Source organism: Oculina patagonica, chromosome 6 (assembly GCF_052425735.1).
Source record: "Oculina patagonica isolate OP01 chromosome 6, crgOcupat, whole genome shotgun sequence".
NCBI lineage: Eukaryota > Metazoa > Cnidaria > Anthozoa > Scleractinia > Oculinidae > Oculina > Oculina patagonica.
The window spans coordinates 16,515,754-16,542,263 of NC_135763.1; the positions used below are offsets into that span (position 1 = coordinate 16,515,754).

The window sequence follows — 26,510 nt, forward strand, 5'->3', positions numbered from 1 at the left end:
AAAAATATTCCTGCTTCTAGAAAACGAAACACATACATTGCATTGGAGCCCCACCTTTCGACCGCTCCGGTATTACGACGCATTTTCTAGCACCAACAATTACTTTGTCCTAATAACTTAGGACAGAAGATTTAAAAGGAGCATTGGTGAAAGGGTTATTCGCCTTTCGCTGTGAACAAGTTTACAGAAATAAATAAATAAATAAACTTGAAATGTAAAAGCAATTTTAAGACACTAGAATAAAGGATCTTGTGGTATTTTTGACCTTCACAGTCATTGTTGAATTCTCTTTTGTCTCCGAGAAATCTTGCGGGAATAGAAAGCTGCCGTTGAGTTTTTTCACACAGTTTGGTAATGTAGCACGAGGTTGACACTCATCAAGTCAAATTCCCTTGTATAAAAGCTATTTCACCCAGACGAAAGTAAGCTGTAAACTTTAATAGTAAACTAACAATGACTTTTAAATAGTCCCTCGTCCGTATCGCTATTTGCGGCAAAACAACAGAAGTGGATCACGATTTCTTTCAAATGCAAAACAAAGCCCACTACAAGGAATGTTTTGTGTCAATATTCCCGTTATGCAAATCTCAACAAGTTGCGGAGGCACTCTGTATCTCTAGAACGTGATTGCTGATATTAATCTCCAGGAGCGAGATAGAACAAGGAGAGTTTGACTTGAGTCAGTATGGCATCGCAGAAGTATAGGGTTAACAGGTGAGATATACATCTGTGAGTTGCGTGTTCTTAAGTGCTTCTATAGCCACTGCCCACTGCAGCAACATGTATGATTATCTGTTAATAACAATTCTTGACAAATAAGCTAATTTCAAAACAACCTTTTAAACTGTGGACAGAGAGATTTCGAAGATTAATACTCGGTCACAAAACAGGATTTAACGGTAGGATTAAATTACTGTCAACATGTACAAGCAGTGGATTTATTAATGCTCCCAATACAGGAAAGAGTATTATTTGGATAGGATTCTCGATCGAGTGGAAAATAACGTTATGCATCGCTAGAATAACAAACTGAGGTACCAGTGTTTTTAAGTGTTTTGAGAATGTCATTTGTTTAGTGCTGCAAACTGACGATGGCCGCTTGGTAACGTTGGCATTGGGTAGGACCAGTGTCGCATTTTGCACTGCATTTGACGGAAGGAAGCTGTGAAGTATCTATTATTGTCTTGCAATTCAATTTTTGGAAGCTTATTTCTATGTGTCACACTTCTTCGGTCGCCAGCTACACGAAGAAAAGATTACTCGAGAAAGAATGCGCGTGATTTTACATGGGGTTCAGTAATACGGACTAACCAGTCTCTTTAAGAGTTGTGATCTAGACCAAATTCATCAGAAAAATAATTTTTATATGACTTTCATGATTATTTTGAACATCAAAATATATCAGTAAGTTGGTCAATTTTCTCTCGATTCTTCTTGTAAGTAGTTTTGAATTCTTTATTATTTTGGTCTCTAGGTCCTTTCGATAAAATAAATGATAATAAAGACATAAAATGAAGTCTAACTGTCTTAAGAGTAAAGTGTTCAAAGATGAAATGGAACTGTTATTCTATTTTTAAATGGAATGAACGATTAAAGCAGTGAACCGAATAAAGGCGTAAATGTTGCAGAATTAATTAAATTCTGCATCAGAGTTAATATTTTTACATGTAACTCTAATATAATAACACTTTTACTAATAATTTAATAGAAAAGTGAACATTATTGTATACCAGCTCCTTTAAGATCGTTATTCAAGGCAATCAAAACAGTTTTTAACGAATTATAAAACGTTCTACCTCTTTCTACAAGTAGATTGTTTAATGGACTGCGAAGAAAAATTTACATTCCTTTAAATCGCCATTTCCAGTCGGTCAAGGTGGCACTTTTCTACAAATGCCTGGTTCCTCTTTTTACCTAAAAGCGGTGCAAATATTAACAACAACCTTCGAGGAATAACGAGTTATCTTTTATGGCTATAAACAATCTATGTATACTGAAAACTTGTTATAAATCGTATTAACATAACAAATGAAGCAAAGACAATTATTGAAAACTGTCCGTATTTACATTGACCAAAAAGAAAGAAAATAAGTAGAGTGATCATTTTTTTTTTTTTCAGGCGTATCACGTGATGAAAACATTGTAATTTCGGTCGGACGTCGCTCTCTCGTATCTACTCTATGGAACAAAATGTTGTGGGCACTGCAAGTGATTCGCTTTCGTTACAATTAACAATTTTTAATTTCATTTTCCTTTTTCTGAACTAAATGTTTACTGTGCCTGTTCTCCGCGAAATATAGGATAGTACTCGTGCAGAAATTCCCGCTAAATGTTTATTTAAAGCCCCTTCCCTTAAGTAAAACTAAGAAATGTATCTTTGGTCTTATAGTACTGAAGAATTGGCCGAGGATTTTAGGAAAAAAGGTATAGTATTTAATCGAGCCTTGCGTGACCTGGAGGACAGAGCCAAGAAATGCGAATCCTTAAAAAAACTGGTAAGTTAGGACTCCTCTTGTACGGTGAGGCGCATGCGTTACTTTAAATAATATATAACGAAGCTCACTTTAAGCATTGAACAAAACTACAAATATACAAGACAACCCCCTCTTCGCCTTTTTAGACATGACCTTCTACTGTTTCAGTCCTAAAGCTGTCCGTTTTGTAATTGTAACATTAAACGAATTGAAGTTTAATTTGTTTTTCTCGTGAAGAACGAAAAAGGAAAAGCCAGTACGCCTAAAAAATTTTCAAGTCGATGAATGTCTGTACTAATAGCAAATATAGTCTTGAAATCGAAAAATGTTCAGTGTTTTGACCGTTTGTCTCGATGAATAACTTAATATTGGCCGTTCCGAGGTTGCGCAGGGGACTGGGGCGAGCTTCAAATCTTAAGTAATCGATAATCTGACACCACCACATGAAAGATCACGGTGAGATTGGTCATTTGACCAAGTTTCATGCTTTCAAGATGAACAGAAACGAAGTTATGGACCTTGAAACATGGTTTAAAATCCATACAAACGTCTCTAATTGTAAGCCAGCGTCCCCCAAAACCATAAAAACTCTTAAAATTTTTATCCATTTTGTGACAGCCGTAAAATCCTGCCAAAGACCCATTATTTGAAAGAAACTAAGATGAAAAACACTATGTTTGCCCATTTTTAAGAGTGTCACAAAAATCATAAAAAATTTAAGAGTTTATATGGTTTTGGGGGACGCTGTCTCAAAATAAGAGACGTTTGTATGGATTTTTAACCATGTTTCAAGGCCCATAACTTCGTCTCTGTTCATCCTAAAAGCGTCAAACTTGGTCAAATGACCAATCTCACCGAGTTCTTCTATGTGATGGAGTCAGATTATCGATTGCTTAAAATTAAAAACTCGCCCCAGTCCCCTGCGCAACCTCGGAACGGCGAATTGACAAATGGATGCATGTTTCAGAGGGCCTAAATAGGTTATACATAGTTTCATCCATTTAGTTTCTATGCCACCTTTATAAAAACACTACAAAGTGTTTGACTGACTAAGGATAGCAACTGTTTAATGCAAAGTATAGCACTAATTATCATTTCTTTTTTAGGACAAAGAATCCTCCAAATCTCTTTCTACTAGAGGCGATGAAAAGTATATTCTTGATTGGCAGCCTTATTTGAATGACGCAAAACGAAAACTGTCAAGGTACGTAACAAGCAATGCGCCAATTCTCTAAGACGGACATCGTCAGGACCAACTCTATCCGTGTTAGGGAGACGACTTTTTTCAGAAAGAGTCGGGCTACACCAGATGCTGAAGATTCTGAGATAGTACGGGCAAGGAGTCTCTTTTTTAAGCACGGCAGGGACCCAATCTCAGTGTCAGCCTTCAAAAAAGAGTCTCTTTGGAGATATTTTACTGTAACATTTTGACGCTACATGTTAATGGTAATAGAGACAGCAAAGGTAGCACCATATCAGTAATGTTTTCAATCAATGGCCTGAAATGTTTACAAAATAATTTATATTACATAGGTTTTTGGTTGGTAACTTACGCCTTTCAAAAGTTGTATGTAAGATGGAGTGGAAGTTTGTTAGAACAAACTTTACCTGTCACTGAACGGCTTTCTCGCTAGCTATAGTAGAACTCCAGTTTGTGGAAAGTCGCATAATACAGACAACTCATTACCTTCGTAAGACATTTCTCATTAAATAAATACACTGCTAGACCTGTTAATTCCAGGTCTTATAATTAAAACGAGTATATTTTTCGAGTATTCCTTTATGCTTTATATTTCTTCAATTTTTTATCTTACTGAAGACGTCATGTAAATCCATTTTAAGACCTTCTTGAATTTTTTTGAATTCAGAAACAATGAAAGTTGAGTTACCGCACTTAAATCACAAGGCCCTGGCAATTTCACCAACGGAATAAACCAACATATAAAGTAAATTTCCATTAATTCTAATCCCTTCTTTTCCTTATCCAGATCTCTGGCAAAATTAAAAGAAATCCAGAATCACAGAAAGCAAAGGAAAACCTCATTTGTTGGCTCTGTAAAAGAAGCTCTTCCTTCCTGGGCCAAAACGAAAAGTCCGGGCAAATACCTTCAGCTGCATCAAGTGATAAACGAAACACAAGATTATGAGGTAAGGGAATAATGCAGCTTATCAGATGATTGTCTACAGCGGGGTGAGAAAGGTTTTAAACACATCTTTCACGTCCAATTTTCACTCCGTGGACCAATAGCCCATCAAGCCAGATCTTCTTCTAAAGATCATCCCCACTGACGGTTGAATGCTTAAAGTATGGCGCTGCCTTAGGGTTAGGTAGTAAAGAATTTCTTCACTTGCTTGATTAAAAAAAAAACAAATTAACTTTTTGGATTTTCTATTGGTCAATTACTACAGTACAGGTAGAAAATTACATTCAACTTCATAAAAGAAAGGTTTAAGGCCATGAAGTTAACTATAGTACAAAAACATCAATCCTAAAAAAATTCAGATTCATGATACTTATTTTGTACTAAGCGCTGAAAATTGAATTTCCGTTCGGAAAAAGGTTTTTTTTTTTTTACTCGCGCCCGTAAGAGCTGGAGTAGCTGAACTGCGAGCTTAGTTTCTTTTTCCTCAACTTCTTATTGGCCACATTATTTTGGTCGGCTCGCGATTTCGTCATTCTGCAATTTCCGGTCGTCGATTTCGCGTTCGCACCATTCACATATCATAAAACTACCTTGCCTCGATCTGCTTTTGTTTCAGGCTTTGATAACAGACATTGTAAGCCAGATTAATCCAGCTGATGATTTGACCAACTTGGCAAACAAAATATTTCAAGAACAGGACTCGAATTTAAATGATCCAATATCTAAAGATGTGCAAGTCTTGACGTCGCGTTGGAATTCTCTTTGTGAAAACGTGATTAACAAAAGCAACAGGTGAGGTGAAAGTCTCAGTTTGTTAAGGCGGAAATGTAAGTAATTAATAGTCGAAAATTTTTAAACTTGTGGTAACGTCCAGCACCTGCATGTGTGAGTCAAATAGGAGAGATTTTGAGAGATTTAAACGAGATCATAGGCCGAGTGCAAGGTTATTCCACAATTAAGTATTATTGCAATGCAATTTCGAGCAAGCAGCTCTAGTACTAAGGTCTACTAGACAAACTGGAAATAGGAGAATAAACTAAACAGTAATCAGTTTTAAGTGTTAGAAATAACCCTGCCTTTTTTTCTTTTGAGCGTTATCCCTAAAAAAATTAATAGGAAAAAGGGAATGTCGACTTAAAAATGCCTCGTTGGCAATTTAAGTCAAAATGGAGTTATTCCACTGTAAGAGTTATGGTGGGTTTCCACTGACGCGTAGCTTTTCACGTGCTGGAAAAATTTAGAGACAGTGTATCAACGACTTGCGTAGACGTGTACACAAGTCGTTCATACATTCCAACTGAGAGTTGCTAAGCAACTACTCACTGAGTTACTAAACTGCGGACTTAGTTTGGTCTCCGGCAAACTGAAGCAACTTTGTATCTTTTTCAGCCTGGAAACACTAACTTTGGAAGTTGATCGGGAATACAAGAATCTGAATAAGTGGTACGAGAAAAGTGACACCTTCAACACCTGGTTTTATTTCAACGAGAAGGTCATAGATGAAGAAAACTCTGAAAGTGCAACTACAATTCCTGCTCTAAAGGAAAAGTTGAGAAAAAATAAGGTACTGTATTTCTTTGCTGATTTAGGAACTCGCTCAAGATACCGTTACAGTAGGCCTGCTTCTAGTCCATTTTAACTAAAAAGAGGTTTGCTTCGTTTTGTCTCAAACGTTACTGGTGAGCAACACAAGGAGAACATGTCTCCATAATTGTATTTTTCTGAACCGTTTCGTTTGCCTCCTTTTAGAAAGAACATAACTATTTTTGTTGTGGTGTCAACAACGAGCCTTAAAACCACAGTATAAGCCTTATATCCGTGTCCTTGTAAGCTTGAGTTTTAGCTGGAAAGCACTCGTCGTCTTACATATTTTAGGACGATGAGATGCTGGTCGGTCAGAATCAGTTTCGAACAAATAGTTGTGATTTGCAAACTTGCGCTCTCCCTAATTATCTCAGCAGAAGGCGGTCGACGATCTTTTTAATGTTTATTTTGTTGCTGCGGCCTAGAGCCATGAGCAAAAAAATTCAAGTCTAAGAACATTTAACTATTATGAAATTTTATGACGTTTTGCGGCAATATTTTTACCAAATCAGGATCACCTCAAGAACATTCAAAACCGCAAACCTAATTTGGAAGAAGTAAATCGTGAGGCAGACGCACTTTTGAACAGCGGCCGCCTGGACCAAGGAGATACAGAAAGGGTGAACGCAAACAAAGAAGCCCTGGGAGCCAGATACACGGCAAACTGTGACAAGTTGATGGGAATACAAAACAAGTAAGACGTGAATTTTCTACGAAGATAAATATTTTAAATTAAGTCACTTAGTCTTATTTGTCTCGAATTAGTGAATGACCCATGGTGGCCCGGGTTCGATTCCTGGACCTGGCGTCATATGTGAGTTGAGTTTGTTGTTGGTTCTCTTCCTTGCTCCGAGGGTTTTTCTCCGGGATCTTCAGCTTTCCTCCCTCCACAAAAACCAAAATTCTAAATTCTAATTCGATAAGGAATGAGGGCCAAGGTTTGTAGTTAAAGTTTGTCCTGTTGAAGTGTTTTTTTGGGGTTTATTTTTTTTTTTTTTTTTTTTTTTTTTTTTTTTTTTTTTTTTTTATTTTTTTTTTTTTTCTTTGGGGCCCTTTTTTTTTTCCCCCCCCCCCCCCCATCTTAATTCAAAAAAAAAAACCCCAATATAATATATTATAATAGTTGTTTAATATAATTGCTGCGTCCATAGGTTGCACAGCACTATTGATCAGTTGACAAAGAAACCTGCGGAAAAGAAAGAAAAGGACATAGTGGAAGTCACAGTGCAACCAAATCACAGGGTATGATAAACAAGTGCAGATTTTCTTATACAAACGATATGAATTATTTATACATCTTATACCACTTGGCCGAGTCTTTTTTCTGTAAAGCGGTTTTCACTTGAGTGTCGAAAGTAATTTGCATTTTCCTTGGTTTTGCATAATTTCTATTGGTGATTGGTTTAAAAAAAGAACGCCACTTTCTCATCCAATTAGAAGTAAACCCAAAACTAACCGTGACTCGCTCGCGCACGTTTTCCCGCGTTTCGCGCCGGCTATATGTGTTAACTTCGAGTTTTGATTGGATCACTGGATTGTTTGCGTTCTTTGTGATTGGCCAGAGTGATTACTTTGAATTTGGTTTTACGACACTCAGTTGAAAACTTTTCCACGAATAACCATTTTTCACAAAATCCTTTTATTTATACTCCTTCTCTTAACTCACCCTCTCCCACTCCGCTTGACAGCTCCTGCTACCAATAATATTATTTACTTTCATATAAACGTGTCACTGTGCCTTATTTTTGTTTTATTTTCCAGCCGCCACCCAAGGTCATTACACCGTTTCACAAGGAGGACGAGACTAAAAACAACGAACAGAAAATAAACGACTCAATGAAGAGCGTTAAAAAGATGTTTGCAGAAGAAGAGAAAATGAAGCTAAGACCAAGGACCGAAAGAGAAAAAGAAAGGTTAATGTACATTCTAGAGTCATTAAACGAAACTATGTACGTACGTTTAAATAAATAATTAGGATCATTGAATTGATTGTCCTCTTTTTTCAGGATTCATGACGAGTCGGTTAAAGCATTTGATTCTTCACTGATCACTTGTTGGAAGGCGCTCAATGACCTGGATGAAGAATCGTTGCAGGAATTTTCTGCTGTTGGGTCTAACATTCAAGAGGTTAGGGGACAACTGGACGATATTCAGGTGAGTGGAAAAGAATAGGCGTTTTATTTTTTGGTAAGAGCAAGATAGCAGCGAGCACTCCCCGCTCAGAAAACTTTGATTTTAAACTTATGCTGTCTGTAACAGTGGATATACAAAATAATTATGTGATGGAACTGCTAATAAAAAAGCTAGAAAGGCTTTAGAGATCTTCAAAAGAAGTAACGCAGCATCTTACGCAGTTTAGAAGAAAGCTTCTGAACAAAACATGTTTCAGTAACTGAACAGGGGCTTTTGCGTAGCGGAACAAACGATTAACCACTAACCCGGGACCACTATACAATAAAGCCGCCAGCAATGGACTTACTGCAAGCTCTCAAACATATAATGTACCGAAATGAAAATTAGCCTTGTCTCTGGTTTTATTTTTATTTTTTTCTCAGCTTAACGTTCATCTGGTTAATTTAATCTGACTTATTCGTTAATGAAAAACTTACTTCCTTAGGATTTGGAACGAAAGATGACACAGGAAGACAATAACTTTCGTTTGGTAAAGGAGACCTTCGACAAAAGTGAAGATAAAAAATTGATGAAAGACGAAAGTCGTGAAAGATTACGACGAAAGGTTGATGATTTGAACTCCAGATGGGAGGAAATGTGGCGCGCCCATGACGTCAATAAAGAACGGTAGGTCTGATGTCTGAAACAGTTTGTCTTATGCAAAGGGTTTTTTTGTTAATTTTTAAAAACTGAATAGACTTTTACTTAAGTAACACACTACAACCGACTTTACGTCTTGGTCAATCAGCGAAAACTACCATTTCAACTTTAACGAACCATTATGAGGAAAACATATAATGGTCTTTTATCTCAAGCCATTTTCCTACGATGATGGTGCATGACATCAGGCAGCAACCATTATGTCCCCTCTACCAATCAAGCGGTAAGGTGTGTCGAGGGATAGAGTTCTTTATACTGAATTCGTCTTTTAAAATGGCTTGATTAAAAAAAATCTTAAATGATTTTGCAAAAAATGGAAATGATTTAAGGTAAACACACTTTCGTGTTAATGAACAATACGGAAATATGTCCTTTATGCTCTTTAACAGAAAAACGTTAAGTTACAAAATGAACATATTATGTCCGTTGCACTTTTAGCCTGGTGCAAGCTATTTTGATCATGGGTGGTCAGTGGATGGGAAGAGTTAACAACAACCTTGATGACCTGGAAGATGATATTAACTCACTTAAAATCCCAGAAGATGATATGAAAGCGTTGCGTGAGGAGGAAATAAAGCACAAGGTGACGTAAAATCCCCTTGTTGATCGTAGTAAGGGGACTGTATCACGGCTGAGTTAATACTCAGTTTATAATTGCTATGAAAATTAATGTTGGGAAAGAAATTACTCCTATGGATCCAAATGACAAAACCATAGCTTCATTACAAGAGGGTTGAATGGGGTAACGACAGCGACAGGAGAAAAATACCGACACCGACAACGAGGAAGAATACGAAGCGACAAATCAACCGACAACGACATGGTTCGATGTATACGGACGTGAAGAAAGAAAGCATGAAATGCAGCTAGGAATGTCAGTGAAGAACCACACCAATCAAGTTAGTTCCGTCACCGGAGCAGGGAGGGAGAAGTGGCTGGATGAGGCAAAGGGTCCCGCTGTGATCGCGCGTGGAGTGGTGACAGGAGAGGGGGAGAGGAGTAGGGAGGAGGGCCTCGAGCATGTAGGGGTCGGGGATATAGTGGATCACGGAGAGGAGAGCCGTAGGAAGCGCCAAGGAGGAGAGGACATCTCTGGTGCCTGCATGAGACGGTCGCGGGAGATGACGAGCTGAGACGAATCGAAAGACGAACCGTGCAGAGGGGACATACCTGCGTACAAAAGTCCTTGACCGACAACCGACAAAGGCAACCGACAACCGACAAAGTAGGATTTAACCGACACCGACATGTGGACCCCCCATTCAGACCCTCTTACAACCAAATGTGTCTACCGGGCGTTATAATTTAAAGTTACAAGCAATAGTGGCTAAATTTGAAAACTGTTCAGCCCAACAATATTTCATAAACCCATATCGCAATCCGTTGCAATCTTCGTCACTTTTGGCCATCCGTACCTTCTTTTGTATTTGCTGTGTTATTGAAATGTTCCTTCACCGTTTTAAGAGGTTATTTTCATATTTCACCAAATACGATGGTCATTTTCGATGCCTTTAACGACGCTAGAGAGAGATTTTCTCTAGAGGATGCTAAGAGGTTTTCTTCATCCATAAGGTCGACTAAAACGCCTAGACGGCGTTCAAGGAAGTCTGAAGTCTTTGTCTAGATCGAGCAGAAACTGAGAAGTCCGTATCTCTCAAGACTGCTTCCGAGATCAGACCAATGTAGCAATAGCAAGTTAGACTTGAGTAGGCTTAAATTGCTTGATACAATCAGTTACAGAATGAAGCAAATCAACGACTTGTTTAGACAATTCGACAATTAAAGGATTGACGAAGCCCTTCGAAGAGAATGAACGGAATGTTTAGTGCCACACTCCCACTAAGGAACTAAAGTACTGTCTACTTGAAGGATTTTTTGTCTCATGCGAGTAGACCTTGTAGTTCCAGATTAAGATGACATATAGCTGCATATTTGTGATCTAATGGTTTCATAAACGCGCAGTGAATTTAAAACATGGTATATATGAACCACCATGCCTCCCACAGCCAACCTCCAAGAGTTGTTTGTAAAATGGTTTGACTTAAGGTCTTTACGATATCATTGTTTTAATGTACTTAGGAAATCATGAATAAGATAAGTTCGTATGAAGTTTCTGTCAGCGGAGCCGTTGACGTGGCAAGAGAGGTTCAGCGGAGAGATCTTGTCACGGAAGAGACCGGAAAAACCATCACACATGAGACCGAGGAACTCGAGGACAGGCTCGAGCGACTAAGAGCTGAGGCAGAAGACAAGAAAAAGAGGTCGGTTCTCATATTTATTTTAATGAAACTTAATTAAAAAAACAGTGTTCCTCATGTAGGAGGTGACAACTTCAAAAGCGTTTCTCCGTCTTGCAACTAATTACTTTCCGGCGAGGTAGAAAGGCCTAGTACGATCTTACAACAATTTCCAGAAATTGAATGCTCATAATATGTAAAAATTTAAAAGCCACGAAATGTCCTAAGAGTAGCAAGGGAAAGGGGGTTATGAAGCGTGGGGTCATGATCCCATTTCACACATAAATTGTAACCAAATTGATAGGTCATGTATACATTAAGAACAGACTTAGTCATAAATTCACAAATCACGTTTCTTTTCTAGGTATATTCACTCGTCACGGTCTAATGTCTTCCATATCACGCGCCAGACACAAACCCTTAATCATGACATTGCAAGACAGCAAAAGGAATTTTTTTTTCAAAATTTTGGACTCCTTATTTTATTTTCTCCTAGGATTTCTGAGTCATTGCTAAAAATTGAGAAAGCCACTGCTGTTAATGAGGTTATGGTTGCTTCCGCCGTGTCTGTTGCACACTCTGCGCCTGATGATGACCAGTCTTCACAAACGGATGAAGGATTTGTTGAGCCAAAACACCATTTTTTCAAGAAGAAAGTTACTTACGAGGTTAGTGACAATACGATCCCTGTCCGTGACAGTGAAACTTCAAACTAGTCGAACGACTGATCAAACTACCGTAATGATTCGATTTAGCGCCCTCCTTCCAATAAGCGCCCCCTTCCGAATAAGCGCCCCCCTTCAAATGTGTTTTTGTCAATAAGCGCCCCCATTCTAATAAGCGCCCCCGCTGTTATAAGGTTTTCTTATTGTTAGTTATCGCAGATAAATTTCATGAACATTCACCTTACCGTGCATGAATATATTCACTGATAAAATGAGCAATTCTTTTAAAAGTAACTGACTTTTAACAATTTGTTACTATTACAGTTTCTGTTATTGTTAGTTATTTTAATATTTATTTAAGTTTTGTTTTGAACATTTGGTTGTTTCTCAAAAAAATTAAAATTAGACGAGAGGTACTTACCTTGAAGTGTAATTGTAGTTCTCTAAGATATGTGGAGCATTATGGGGTAATTATGCATACTTCATTCCAACTTACTGGTCAGCGGTCACATTTCAAAGAGTTATTCCAATGCAAATTAGTGACAATATAAACCCCAGAATCTGGCCTGGCAAACCAGTTCTTCCTGGAGTGTAAACTTGGCCAAGGTCCACAAACACCAGGGTGGGAATATGATTATAAAGGCTATAATGGCAAAAAGGGTGGGAAGCATTATCCCATAATGCTCCACATATCTTAGAGAACTACAATTACACTTCAAGGTAAGTACCTCTCGTCTAATTTTAATTTCTCTTTCGATATGTTCCGCATTATGGGATAATTATGCGATTTCAAAGAACCGCGGCCAACAAGACCCTTGTAAAAACAAGTACAATGTATATAACATAAATGAGGTCATTTATTAACAAAGGCATAAACTTGGCTCTTATACATCCTTGTCTGGGACTCTTAGGTAATGCTTGCGAAAAGTACGCTCATTAGACCAATCTGCCATCTTAAGAATCTGAGAAATTGGAACACCTGTAATATAGGCATGCGTAGTAGCAGCCCCTCTAACACTGTGAGCCTTAAATACTGATGTGTCAATCCCTGCAGATTGTAACACTGACTTAATCCACCTAGCAACAGTTGCTGTTGAAATAGGATTATATGGCTTAATAAATGATAAAAACAGTTTTGAAACAAACATGCCATTATCTGAAACTCTAAGTGCTGCCGTACGAGAAATATACTCCTTAAATGCAGCCACAGGACAAATTAAGGTACAGTCTGATGACGGAAAAACCACCTCAAGGGATTTTCCTGGCTTGGAAGTCTTTAAACGCTCAGTTACAAGAAAACTAATTGAATTCTCGGACTCTTTCATACAATTAAGGTCTAATGCACATAATGTTTGCTCTCTTTGGGCTGAGGCAAGAGCACAAAGCATAACTGTCTTCAGAGTCAATGACTTGAAACTTAGCTCATTTAAAGGAGCTAAAGTCTTTAAATAATCAGTCACCTTGGAAACGTCCCACGTAGAAGAGTATCTAGGAGTTGGTGGTCTGAGAAGATAAATTCCCTTGAGTAATCTCACTATCAAGGGATGTGAACCAATGGATTGCTTATCATCACTCACTGAGTTTAGTGTCGTAGAAAGTGCTGAACGATAAGTATTGATGGTACTATATCCTTTGCCCTCATGATAACAGTCAGTTAAGAAATTAGCAACTTGGTCTACACAGGCTTGAAATAAATCTTTTTGTTTCTGATGACACCAGCCAACCCACTTGTTCCACACTCCTTTGTACTGTTTCTCAGTGCCAGTTGTCCATGAAGCACAGATGATGTCAATTGATTCTTTAGAAAATCCCTTGTCCGAGAGAGTTTTCCGGATAGTGTCCAAGCGGCCAAATCCAGTTTGTTCCTTAGAGGATGTTGTTCCTGACTGTGAGGAAGAAGTAGAAGATTGTCCCGTCGAGGTAGCCTGATTGGATGATCTATTAACAACTGTAGCAAAAGTGGTTACCAACTCTGGGTAGGCCACACTGGAGCAATTAACAGAACTAAGGCCTCGTCGTTGATAATTTTGGCCAGCACTCGAGGTAACAGGCTAAATGGAGGAAAGGCATAACAGCTCATATTAGACCAACTCATACTAAAAGCATCATAAGCCATAGCACCTGGATCTGGATGCCAGGAGATAAATTTAGCAGTCTTTGCATTTAATCTGGATGCAAATAAGTCTATCTCTGGAACAAAGGTTTGAGAAATAATCCTGTGAAAAACCTTGTCATCAAGGGACCACTCCAAATTTGAATAAATTTCCCTCGATAGTGTATCTGCTTTAACATTCGCTTTGCCAGGAATATGTTGGGCAGAGATATGAATGTCCCTTGACATGCACCAGTCCCACATAGATCTAGATAAAGAATCTAATACGGGAGATTTTGTACCCCCCATGCTATTGATATAAGCTACCGCAGTAGAATTATCAAGAGCTAATCTGACATGAATGGATTTCGAATTAGAAACAAAACATTGCAAGGCATGAAAAGCTGCCAAAAGTTCCAGGTAATTAATGTGATATTGTAATTCACCTGGAGACCATCTGCCACTAGCAGACTGATCATCACAAGCAGCACCCCAACCAGTCAAACTGGCATCACTTTCAATGTAAACATCAATTTTCGGCTCTTTGAAAAATTTTCCATTAAATTTAGAAATGTTTTCCACTACCCAGTGTAAATCCAACCGGGCCTGGGAGCTCAAGGTAAGTAGCTTATCATAGTCAAGGTCTGGAGACAAAGCTTGAGTCTTGCACAACTCCAAAGAGCGATAATGGAGTTGAAGATATCTTACTGCTGGAAGTGCAGAGACTAGGAGCCCCGAAACTCTGGCCACGTCTCGAACAGACGGTCTTTCTTTAGCTAGAAGCTGAGTACAAGCTGATACTATTTTCTCAAGTTTTCCTTGTGGCAACTGAAGTCTCAGTAAAATAGAGTTTATTATAAAACCCAAATACTGAATTTCAGTTACTGGTATCAATTGAGACTTATCAACATTAACTATAAACCCCAACCCTTGCAGGGTGTGCATTATAATCGATAGTTGATCTAAACATTCTTGAGAGGAACTTGCAACAAGCAAGATATCATCAATGAAAATAAAGACCCTGAAGCCAAGGAATCTGAAATAGGCCATGATAGGCTTGAAAATCTTGGTGAACACCCTGGGGGCAAGTCTGTACCCAAAGGGCAAACAACTAAATTCAAAACGCCTGGAACTCCACAGAAAACGCAAATATTTCCTATGAGGATGAAAAATAGGCACGCTGAAATATGCGTCCTTGAGGTCAATGGAAACCATGTAGTCCCCAGGGGAGATAGAATTTAAAGCCATCCGAATATTCTCCATCTTAAAGTGAATTTTCTGAACAAACTGATTCAATGGCTTCAAGTTAATAACTGGACGGAAATCACCAGTTTTCTTGGGAACCAAAAACAAGTTTGAAATGAATTCATCATGACAAGGATGAACTTCAGAAATGGCCCCTTTAGAAATGAGCTTGTTGATCTCAGCCTCAATTAATTCTGTCTCCTTTGCACTGAAAGTGGGTAGCTTGGGAGGCTTAGACTGATAAGGAAGGGATTCAAACTCAAGGTGATACCCTGATACAGTTTCTAAGATCCAAGGATCACTGGTGATTTTCCTCCATTTGGGTAAATTATTCAATAAACTACCGGCCTGAGTCAAAGGCAAAGGACGTACCTCGCCTATGCTTTGTCCTTTGAAGTTTTTGTGCTGCTCTCTGAGCGTCTTGGCACTTGATTCCTGTCTTGGAAACGTCCTCCACGACCTCGGTAGCTTAAAAAAGTGGTTCTTCTTCCACTTGATCTCTGCTGGTAGGTCCTACCATCAGCACCACTCTTGTATGAATAAACTGTGTTTTTAAAGGCATTAGGGCGACCAGACACCCTTTTAGAAATCTTATTCACTTCGCCAATCTCTTTGATATGTTTTGGCAACTCGTCGCCAAAAAGAAAAGTCGTAATAACATTAGACTTGTTACAAACTGATTGATAAGGTTTAGCAATTTCAGGTTTAAGAAATTCCCTTCTCTTCAACGAGGTGAGAAAAGAGGCGTGCCCAAGAAAGGTCACGGCATCCGCCAACATGGGCAGCAAAGAATTTGAATCAATCATAGATTTGTCCTTTCGAGCCTTTAATGCTATTTCAAATAGCTGAATAATAGGCTGGGTGGCTTTAACGACACCCTTTTGGACTTCTTGAAGACCAAGGTCCTTATTCTTGGCCTCTTTGGACAAGTTATTCCACAGTTCCGAATTTACTTTTGGAACACACAGATACTTGCAATTGTCTGGCGTTTTATATTTCTCATAAAGCTCCTTTAGTTTGTTGTCCATAGCCTTTTTGCAACACGCATCGTTGACTCGTTTAGCTATAATTTCGGCCACTGCGGGCCCAAAGCTCTCGGTCTCCTCGAAAACTGAAGGGAGTTTAAACTCCTCATCTTTCAATGAAGAATCATCAGGTACAACTACCGGAGCTGTGGGGTCAAAAGCCCCATCAGCAGCTTCTGCAACGGACTTAGAAACTTGAGCCCCTGAACCAGAGTGCTCAGTCCGTGGGACAAATGCCTCGGCAAGAAATTCGAGCTTGTCAAAAATTTTATCAATGCCAAGTTGTTCCTTCAGCTCGTCCAAATCAAATTCAAAGTTATCTTCTTCGGTACCAACAACCTCTTCAGGGCCATTCTTAACCACCACGTTGGGTTCCAGTGGTAGAATGTTCGAACCTTCCGACGACTCCATTGCACGTGGTCGAGCTGCGAAGTCAGTACAAGTCACTGAAGACGAAAATACACTCAGCTTGAACCTCGAAGGAAGCTGAAAGTAAATCAACACGGAGAGAAAAAACATAAAGCATGAGAAATATAAACGTAAAAAATCGACACAAAGAGCAACGAATCCAAAAAGAGACGTAAATACGAACGTAAACGCTGACCTTGTAAGCACGAAAGGAAGAACTGGTTTGCCAGGCCAGATTCTGGGGTTTATATTGTCACTAATTTGCATTTGAATAACTCTTTGAAATGTGACCGCTGACCAGTAAGTTGGAATGAAGTATGCATAATTATCCCATAATGCGGAACATATCGAAAGAGAATTGAATAAGCGCCCTGTCCCGAATAAGCGCCCTCCCTTGAGATGCCAAAAGTAAATAAGCGCCCCGGGCGCTAAATCGAATCATTACGGTACCTTGATTTAACAAGTCAAACAAGCTTAACCATGTTTGAAAAAGCAAAGGACAGTGTTTATGTTGTGTCAACCTGAAGATACTGTAGCACTCTTTTGAATATATTTATTGGGAATTCTTTTAATGAATTTAAATTGTTTTATATCATTGTGAGAGTATTATCTTCAGGTTGAAACAGATTAACTTACAGATTTAATCTACAGATTTAAGCTGAAAACCAATTTGACTTACAACATATATTTATAAGCGCAAAATAAAAAAATTGGACAAATGTTGATGGACCTAGCCCTGAATGGTCGAATTTAATTATACAGTATTGATTGTGTTAGGATGGCTCGTAATAGTTTAGTCAGAATTAGACATGCCCGTCTTTGGTGTTCTATCGCAGTTATACTAATAATGTTTTAATAGGAAAATATTTTAGTACAAACTTGTGCAAGTTTTACAAATGAACAAAAAAACCTTTCACCGTCTAGTTTTTAAGATTTCAGCCTTAAAACGTCAAATATAAGGAATCTTTGACCACTTTGGACGTTGCTATGGCAACGATTTTTGACATCACGGTGACTTAAATTTGAACTAAAATTTAAACATCAACATTATTAGGGTAGCTGTAATAGAATGCCAAAGATGGGAATATATCAACCCTTACAAGCCATCTTAATACACATATTGTCTAGCTAAAAATGTACGATCCTTTGTAATGTTTAAATTATATTCAACGAGGGAGTTTTCCTTTTTTTCTTTTTCTTATGTTTCTTCATATTACAATACTTTTAGTCGCTCATAAATCAGAAGATGAAAGAGTTAAAGAAAGAAAGCAAGTCACTGAATGATTGGATGGATGAGACGGAAAGGCTGGTAAACTCACTCAGCATAAATATGGATCCAAAGAAAGCGACTAGAGTTCAAGATAAAATTAACGTGAGTATTTGGCGCCGCTTTTATTTAATTTTTCAGTTTAATTTTCCTTATCTTCGCCTACCAACTTGCTTGCGAATTAGTATTTCCTTGAAGGACAGAACTTAGGATTGCCTAAAAATAAATACATCTACTTAGATGACCTCATCTTTCATATGACCTTTGTTAGATTTTTCATGTAATAGGTGTCCCAAATATTCCAGCAACCGATGCCTTGTGAAAAGTATGATAGGAAGACAAAAATGCACTAGTGGGATATTTCTTTTAACTGTTAATTGGATTATTTATTTTAATTAATTTAATTTATAATAATAAACTAAGGATTGATTTAATTCCACAAACCAAGACCTCATAAGACATGTGCTTCCCAGGACTTTATCTACTATAATTTTTTTTACATTCAGGTACGATATGGAGAGATGGAGCAAAAACAATCCAAAGTGGACCGCGTCAGGCAGCTTAGTCGGCAGATCGAGAACGAGACTCTAGACCCAGCAGTCAGCCAGCCGTTTATCAAAGAAGCAGAAGCACTGGAGAATAGATGGAACAAAAACAAGAGCATGATTGAAAACTACGGTGAAAACGACGCAGGGAGCAAAGCTTCTTCCAGTAACTGCTGTATCACGTTTATGAAAAAGAGACTGTTACCGGTTTGGTCTTACAATTAAATGAGGGTCGCTCAATCTATCATAAAGACTGTAGTTTAAACAGTTGATGATACCTATATGTATTTGTTATTAAGGGCTGTAAAGTTTAGGTAGCAAGGTCATATTATAATCAACTTCCTCTGATAACAGGAGGACGGAAATAGGAATTAACACTAAAAAACATAAATTGACAAATACGAAAATATAATTTTTCTCCGAGAGCGAAATGGCTTATATGGAATTTAATTGCCAGTAAAGGGCAATTTTTTGATAAAATGGAGGGCTAATTAACGAATTATTGGTAATTCCCCAACAGAGGCTGGATTATAAGAGACCACCACAACTGAATATAATCGAATTTATCAATTATATAATCGTATTTTTGATAAGATTAATAAGATACCTGCCCACATAAAAAGATACGCTGATGCTAGTCGGAAAATATGAATTAAGGTGGCTTGTAACGGTTTTCAGCACTTTCGAGCCCTTATACTTTGACAGGTCAGTACTGCAAATCTTTATCAGTCGATGCTACAATAATGGCATCGGATAAATGCCCAACAATTGTTGAACACGTTTTTGTTATTTTCTTGACGTCACTGGTTACCATAGCAACAGTATGTCCTGTTAAAAGCAACCGAAATTTTGGCTTTAAGTGCTTATATAACCCAAAAACGAGCTCGGTGACCCCATTTTTTATTGTTGAGTATAATCACCATGTAAAGATTCAACTTTTTTCAAAGTTGAAAAAAAATTATACGGAGAGGTTTCAGAGCCACCCTATTTTTTTGGAAAGTTTTAATAGCTGGAAAGTGCTGAAAACCGTTAACAGCCACCTTACTGAATCCCCTCCGGAGCAACATGGAAGCTGAGAGCCCTACTTCATTTAGATTCATCTGCGGGCTCATTCAGGCTATTCTGCTACCTGAAAAATGGTCATCACATGAAACTTGGCTATTGCAATAATAATGTTTTGAAACGCGTTTAATCAGAAAAACGCTAAAGAATACTCGAAAGTGAGCCGTAAAAAGAGGATAGGAATGGAGAAAAGAAGAAAGCATGGGAAAAAAGTCTTTACTTTAATTCTGAGGGGCCATCAGAATTAAAAGCCAAATAGCCTTGATAGCGAAGCCTACAATTGCAAGGTTATGACATTTTGCGCTTGGAGCTTATTTCTGAGCTTGAGCAAACTCTATACAATTGCGCTGACAGGTTAAATGCTGTCAACAGTTTTTATAATAAATGTTATCTAAAAGTAAACCAAAAATATAAATAAATGGTTACAACTAAACCAAGTTGACTGGAGTTATAAACATCAGTAAGACCTAGGATTTCTTTATTATCCAAAAGAGTTACCATTTCTGTTTAACAGGTAGATAAATGGGTAGGGGTTTGGACCTTGAGAGGAGCCTTAGCTTACAAAACTTTGACGAGTTACCCACTTCCCCCCCCCCCCCCCACAATTCCCCTTTCCATTCCTCTTCAAAGAAAGCTAAGAATTAACAAGAAACGAGACTATCTACACGCAAACTGAACATTGAAATGCATCTTTATTCCGAACCAGACAGCTTATTACCAGGATGGCATAACAATTTTTTTTCTGGTATTAACTACATTTTGAAAAGCAAATAAAGCAAAACATAACGATGACATTAAGAGTCAAAAACCCATTTCATTTGATATAAACTGGAGAGTTTATAAGATGAATTAATACCCTTTTTATTCCAAAGAGAAAGGTATCGAGCGTAGCCTGTCACCATTTTCATTTGCACTGTCAAAGAATTTTAGGCTTAAGCGCTGCTGTTTGGAATTAAAATGGAGCTTAATTTACCTCGTAAACTGAAAAGAAATCAGTGACAACAAGTTAAACGGACACAAAACACAACTGTTCCCGACAGTCGACGTCCATTATCAGAATGGAACCGATGCAGCAAGAGTAAAGTTGTTGTATTGTTCGTATCGCCCATCACCGCGCACAAGAACTAGCACCGGACCATAATCCTGTGGACCATCCAAGCCAACCTCTATGAAGTTTGCTGGCCCACCGGAAAGGTCATGGTATGGAGTATTGACGTCGCAATTTCCTGCCTTGTACGTCTTTTTGCAAGCGTAGCTGGCAAAACCCGACTTCTGGTCATCTGCGATAACCGTGATGGTGATGTTGTAGTGATGACTGGCTCCGAAGCAGTAGTCAAGACGAAACAATTTATGGGCTCGGGTCACAACATCTTCTGTAGTTGAAGTTTTGAAAACTGGAACGAGGTGACCTGTGGGTAAATTCAACACATTCATTAGAACCCAGTAGGTTACAGGAATAACAACCCACTAAAAAAGTTAGTTTATTATAGTGTTTTGGGCTTTGTCATCATTTAAGTAAGCCCTTTATATTTCGGGGTAGATCGCACCACCAAAAGAAATCTTTAGGTCCAGAGTTTGAGAACACTTGTGTGTTTTGGGTTTGATGTATCGATGCTATTGTTTTACTTAGTGGCATTTGTATTCAGCTTTGGTTTAGACATAGTTTCGCGAAAACGGTTGCACTGATGCTTAAATTTTGCGTCAATATGCCTTTTCTCAATCCAATAAACGGCGTAAAAAGTAGATCTTTACCAAGTCATCCACAAAACTGCGTCAATATTTTAAACTTTTCTTCCAGAATCGGCCAAAGTTAGTGTGAAAACACGTATTTAAAACACTTTTCTTGGTTTCCGGAAGATTTGAGAACCCGTATGGGAGACCAGGAGATTCGGCCTGTCGTCCGGGAGACTCCAAGATAGTCCGGAAGAGTTGGTATAGATGCAGTTGCGATTTTGAAGCTGCAAACAACAGGCCGACACAGTAGACTCTAGATCATCAGTTCTCTCCTCCCACTCCGTTTGTCTTGACGTGACGTTTAGTGACGTTTACAACTTGCGTTGCAAGTTAAAACGCATTGCCGTGCGTGGTACATTTATGCTGCAAGTTGCGGCAACATCAGTGTTGCACGTCTGAATTAGACATGGGCAGTTTGCACTTTTGCAACATTGCTTTGTGACAAGTTTAAGGAAATTTTGCCAGGATAATTTTGTCTATCATGTTAGCTTGTAGTCAGTCTTTTCGTGTTCCTTTTTAAATCCTTATTTCCTGTAAAATATCGATTTTAGACAATTTGTTTTCTGTGGCTCTATAACCATCCAGATGAGACAGTGAAATCTATCAAAATCACTTGGAGAGGGGTTGTGGCGTCACGCAATAATGAGGGATAACGGTTTCGTGACGTAAACGCAAAAAGCAGCTATGATTGTGACAAGGTTCTAAATTCGAGAATGGATCCTAATTTTCTCGAAAACCAACCGAAATTCCAAAATCGAAGGAAAACAAAACTCCTCACTGAATATACCTGCATCATCTTCCTTGCTGAAATTCTTCATTTCGGCGTACTCCATGGCTGTCATCTGCCACCGAGGAACACAGAGCATTGGAAGCCGTACTCGGTCCTTGTAATCAAATGTCAGGGAGAGCGTGAAGATAAAACCAGGTGCATTTCCCGTTACAACATCAAAATACAAATCTTTGTATCTAAAGAAAACAGACCAAAATATACGTCAAAACGACAATTTATTAGCTTGCTGTTAAGTATATCATTGGTTTATCAGACAGGAACTTGTGCATGCAGTTTCAATTTAATAACGTTACTAAAATGATGGAAGTCTTTACAAATTAACGTCTTAGATTAAAAGAAGCAACATGTTAAAATTGTGCAGATAATCTTGAATTTATCCCTTTGTGTTGTGTTTCAAACAGCTCTCTATTTAGCCTTCCATAAAACAAATGAACAAAAAAGAAAAGAAAGTGACCCTTCTCGTGGCTGTTGTCAATATTCTTTACACTAAAGACACCAAAATTGCAGATGAGGTTAAAAGTTTAAAATAAAGCAGTTCTGCCTGATCTAAATTGTTTTTGTAATTGCACAGTTTCTATGAATGATTAATAATGGTTTTTCTTCAGGTTGTAACAAATACATCCATACATAATAGGATAATATAGAATATAGAAACATTAAATGGCCAGAAAAATCTAAAAACTAACATATGATTGCGGGTGTGTTAGCCAAACAAGCTGCACTTACTTGGCGCTGTAGGTAAAGTTGAAGTCAGGCGTGGTCTTGTCGCTGCCAATAAGATTCGAAGCGAGAACATTACCAGCAGAGTCTTTTGCATGGACAGTGATTGTGTCTCCAGCATCGTCGTCCCAGGGATTGTTGGCCAAGTTCACTGCAAAGCGAGCGTTTAGCCCATCAAAGCTGCAGCCGCCACAGAGGGCTGCATGATATTGCAATGTGGTTTCTCCTGCTGCAAAAACGTCCTTCTGAGTAATGAACTGCACTTGAACTGGAATTGGGATTGGGGCGAACGGGTAACTTTTCTCCAGCTCGACCATCTCAATGGGTGAGCCTTGAGATGTCACCAAACCAGCGACTAGAAAAAAATTGACAAGATTTTTCTTAATGAGTTGATGTTGTTGATGATGACTTTAGCCCCTTTTAAAAAGATACTGAATCTTGCTGTCTTGAGTTATTGTTTTAATGTCCAATTTTTTTCCAGGTCAAAGGAAACGTTGTGGTCCTGTAGTAAGTCGAAATGTATAGAAGTGGTGCTAAAACAAGCCAAAAATAAGCAAGGATAGCCCGGAGAAAATTGATACGGGTTAGATGAAAGACATATTTGAAAAATTTGCTATATTTAAGAAGGTCAGTCGTGTCTTTATTATATTTTATACCTTAGACCTGCACGAACGTGTTCGAGGCTAGGCAACTGCATGTTTCGGCAGCTAAATAAAACTATCGAGGATAATAAACCGATCAATAATAAAGTAGTTATTGTTGGTTTTGATACATTGATCATTAAAATAACAGGAGGCTATGTGCGTTTGCGAAATGACACTTTGTTCATGTTTGTTTTATAGAGCTCCGATTGATAGTAACAAATAACGCCTAATATTAATGTTCAAAAGAGGATTCATGCTGACATGACGAAAAAGATGGAAAGAAGGTGCTCCATCAATTGAAACAACCATCAAAGCTCTACACAGTTTTATTTTTCTTTACTTCGTGAACGACTATTACGAAATGCGAATCGATCCTAAGGACATGAGGACCCATGTCAGAGTTCAGTGGCTAATGCGAATTGTATTTTGACGATATTGCTGCAGTAATAACAAAGAAAGTAATTAAAACTTAGAACAGTCTCGTGCTACAAAAAGTAGTTGTAACGGAAAGTAATTATATAAAGTGAAATATAATGTTTATCTCCCAGTCATTAGGTCATGTAGTTCATTAAAATCGTTGCTGTATGGCGCTATGAAATTTGTTCTTCGTGACATATTCGAATTAGGCGTCGCCGTACCGAAGCATGTGAAATTCCCCGCAACTGAATAATTTCAGCTTCTGTATAAAACCGATCACGGCATGTTATAACGATTTGTACCGGTCGACTAGGGCGTAAATGTTTGAGAAGGAAAATCGATAACCGGCGTCTGATCTCGGCAAAGAAATGTGCCTGGTTATTTTGCTAAAGGGTACAATATGGCATCATTCTGAGAATCCTTTTGATCGAAACAGGAAATCAAACTAAATATTGCTCCTTAAGCAGACATATTACCGCTGAGCGAAGAATTTGTGATCGGTGAGAATGAATATAAACCAAACCTTGTACCTTGTTCATTTGTAACTCAGTTTTGAGTGTTTTTGAACCCTCCATTGCACATACTTCGGCTTTATTTCCGGCCTCATGGAGCAATTATAACATGAGGTTAAACGGTGAGCCGAGGGATTTATTTAACATGGGGCAAAATAAAAAGGAATCATTACTGCGGCGAAAAAATAAAAATCAGAAAGAATAGTAGCTTGTTGTTTTGAGTTTGTTCTAAAATGATTTACGTTCAACATTCCGAACTGACTTAAAGACCATTCGACTATTTTTCCAAGAATTTAGTGCGACAGCATCCGTCTGCATATCCGATCTTTCAGCTCGCGAAGACGGAAAAACGCCGATGGAAGAGGACTGAAATATATAAATAAACTAAGAAAAATGTGTTGTGTGGACATATAGCATAGGCAAACAGACGCATGTTCACCTCGAAATGAGCCAATACTTAGGTAGGTTATTATCAACGTGAAAAGTTTGCAACAGTTGGAATATAATGGAAAATACGAACTGAATCTACAGAGAGACTAAAGTCTGATCACTTATAAAACTTACCGAGAAGAAACAGGGCATACATCTTCGGCTGGATTACTGCTACGAGAAAGCAACCTCAAAAGAAAGCTCCAAATGCTTGACTTCGGTTAGTGACAACTGTGCATAAATCAAAAGTCGAACCTGCTTTTATAATGCGCCCGCTACAGTGGGCGGTGCCGAGGCTTGAGTCGGGTAAAACCCCTGGCTTTCTGGGAACTTCAGTAAGAGCACCTCGTGACAACCAGGTGCATCACGTCATGTCAAGTGTGTGTGTTTTTTATATGCCTTTTGTTCAAAAAGAAGACGGATATGGTTTGTTCTTTTAAAGAGTCAGTACTAAATGTTCTTTGATTTTCACTTTTGGTTGCCTGACAGATTCGTGTGCGGACGTTTGGCAGTAGTAAAGATTTTAGACACCAATTATTTTATTTCCTTTTTAATCTCACGGTTGGTTCTGGGAAACATCGATTTCGTCACACCAAGATCATACGATCTGAACAGTTTTGAATAGTAAGCAGAAATTTGGCGTTTTCATAACCTTGGCTAATTTCTGTGAATCTCATGCAACAGCTTTCTTAGAAAAAACGGCGCGTTTATTTACAAACGTTGCTAATGTAAGAGACGCTTTCATGAATATTTCTGATTACTTGTTCCGCTTTCTATCATCAAAGGTATAAGGGGCCAGAGTATTATCCATGAAGCCCTAGCCGATTTAAAACGAAATTTGATAAGAGCTCATGCTTGACACACACAGGAATTTTACACAAATAATAATTAAATTCATTTTAGATGAAGTAGCATTTCTTCGAATTTTTCGTTTCCTGTTAAAGAATGTAGGTAGTTTTTGTGTCAATCACAATCAGTATAGAAACTTCCGCTATTTCATAGAAACGATCACGAGTGACTCGACCTTGATGTTTCTGTCTATTTTCGGCCATGACAGACTGGGACGATCACTTGACCTGAAGATGAATGATGCCAAGTTCATCTCTTTGTCACACGCACTTTAATTCGAGCTGGAGTGTGCTCAAGGCAGATTTTTCGAAAGTTTTCGAAAACGTCTGCCAACAAAGCGACGTCTGTTTGAACGTACAGGTCGTGGTAGTCGCCCAGCGTTTTGCAACCAAAAGCTTTCCATACCCTCTTTGCGTGATCGTACTCTTCGTAATTTTCCGCACGGGTGGCGTGACCAACACGTTAAGGAGCTATATTTCGCAATAAGATCTAAGAGCTTCAGATCTTTTTTATGGGCAGCAAATAGGCCTTTTTTCCAGATAAATTGCAAATTAGCTACGCGATTTCTGAGGAAATATCAAAAGATTTAAGCAGTTTCTTTGCATCCACAATATTTTTTTTTTCAGTAATATAGTAGATAGTATAAAATTTGAACTTAACTGACAGCATTTTTGACGCTTCAATGTCAAACATGAAACGACTTCCTTGCACAGTTAGGAGAGTTAAGAACAAAGTCAGAATAAAGAGAACTTTCTACTATCTGACAAACATACTAGTTTTTGGCACAAGAACTTGAATTTTCAAAGACAAGACAATTTTTCTGTGTTTGGAGTGT

The 26,510-nt window shown here is 38.3% G+C and overlaps 3 protein-coding genes across 3 annotated transcripts; 1 reads left to right on the top strand and 2 right to left on the bottom strand.

Annotated features, from left to right (window-relative positions):
• The first annotated feature begins 559 nt into the window (after positions 1-559).
• Positions 560-20,013, top strand: LOC144655888 (uncharacterized). The gene is made up of 16 exons (XM_078516062.1): positions 560-714; positions 2,390-2,495; positions 3,581-3,678; positions 4,463-4,622; positions 5,235-5,410; positions 6,008-6,182; positions 6,715-6,896; positions 7,354-7,444; positions 7,964-8,115; positions 8,209-8,356; positions 8,820-9,001; positions 9,473-9,617; positions 11,114-11,295; positions 11,768-11,939; positions 17,935-18,078; positions 18,480-20,013. Exons 1-16 carry the CDS (start codon positions 686-688, stop codon positions 18,741-18,743), a joined length of 2,406 nt encoding a protein of 801 aa, XP_078372188.1. The 5' UTR covers positions 560-685; the 3' UTR covers positions 18,744-20,013.
• Positions 13,847-16,896, bottom strand: LOC144656428 (uncharacterized). The gene is made up of 2 exons (XM_078516650.1): positions 15,646-16,896; positions 13,847-13,987 (listed from the first exon to the last, which is right to left on the bottom strand). The coding sequence occupies exon 1, from the start codon at positions 16,815-16,817 to the stop codon at positions 15,651-15,653; it is 1,167 nt and encodes a 388-aa protein (XP_078372776.1). The 5' UTR covers positions 16,818-16,896; the 3' UTR covers positions 13,847-13,987; positions 15,646-15,650.
• A 240-nt stretch (positions 20,014-20,253) lies between the features above and the next one.
• LOC144656314 (uncharacterized) lies at positions 20,254-25,122 on the bottom strand. The gene is made up of 4 exons (XM_078516544.1): positions 24,962-25,122; positions 22,831-23,179; positions 22,102-22,280; positions 20,254-20,989 (listed from the first exon to the last, which is right to left on the bottom strand). The coding sequence occupies exons 1-4, from the start codon at positions 24,981-24,983 to the stop codon at positions 20,634-20,636; spliced, it is 906 nt and encodes a 301-aa protein (XP_078372670.1). The 5' UTR covers positions 24,984-25,122; the 3' UTR covers positions 20,254-20,633.
• Positions 25,123-26,510: the final 1,388 nt, after the last annotated feature.

Bases quoted from the DNA above. Each gene is read 5' to 3' on its own strand.
- LOC144655888 (XM_078516062.1), top strand. From the start codon at position 686: ATGGCATCGCAGAAGTATAGGGTTAACAG. The intron at 4,623-5,234 runs GTAAGGGAATAA...CTTTTGTTTCAG, and splicing joins ACGAAACACAAGATTATGAG to GCTTTGATAACAGACATTGT. The intron at 5,411-6,007 runs GTGAGGTGAAAG...TATCTTTTTCAG, and splicing joins GTGATTAACAAAAGCAACAG to CCTGGAAACACTAACTTTGG.
- LOC144656428 (XM_078516650.1), bottom strand. From the start codon at position 16,817: ATGTTTTTTCTCTCCGTGTTGATTTACTTTCAGCTTCCTTCGAGGTTC.
- LOC144656314 (XM_078516544.1), bottom strand. From the start codon at position 24,983: ATGTATGCCCTGTTTCTTCTCG. The intron at 23,180-24,961 runs GTAAGTTTTATA...ATTTTTTTCTAG, and splicing joins GTATGCCCTGTTTCTTCTCG to TCGCTGGTTTGGTGACATCT. The intron at 22,281-22,830 runs GTAAGTGCAGCT...TGTTTTCTTTAG, and splicing joins AACTTTACCTACAGCGCCAA to ATACAAAGATTTGTATTTTG.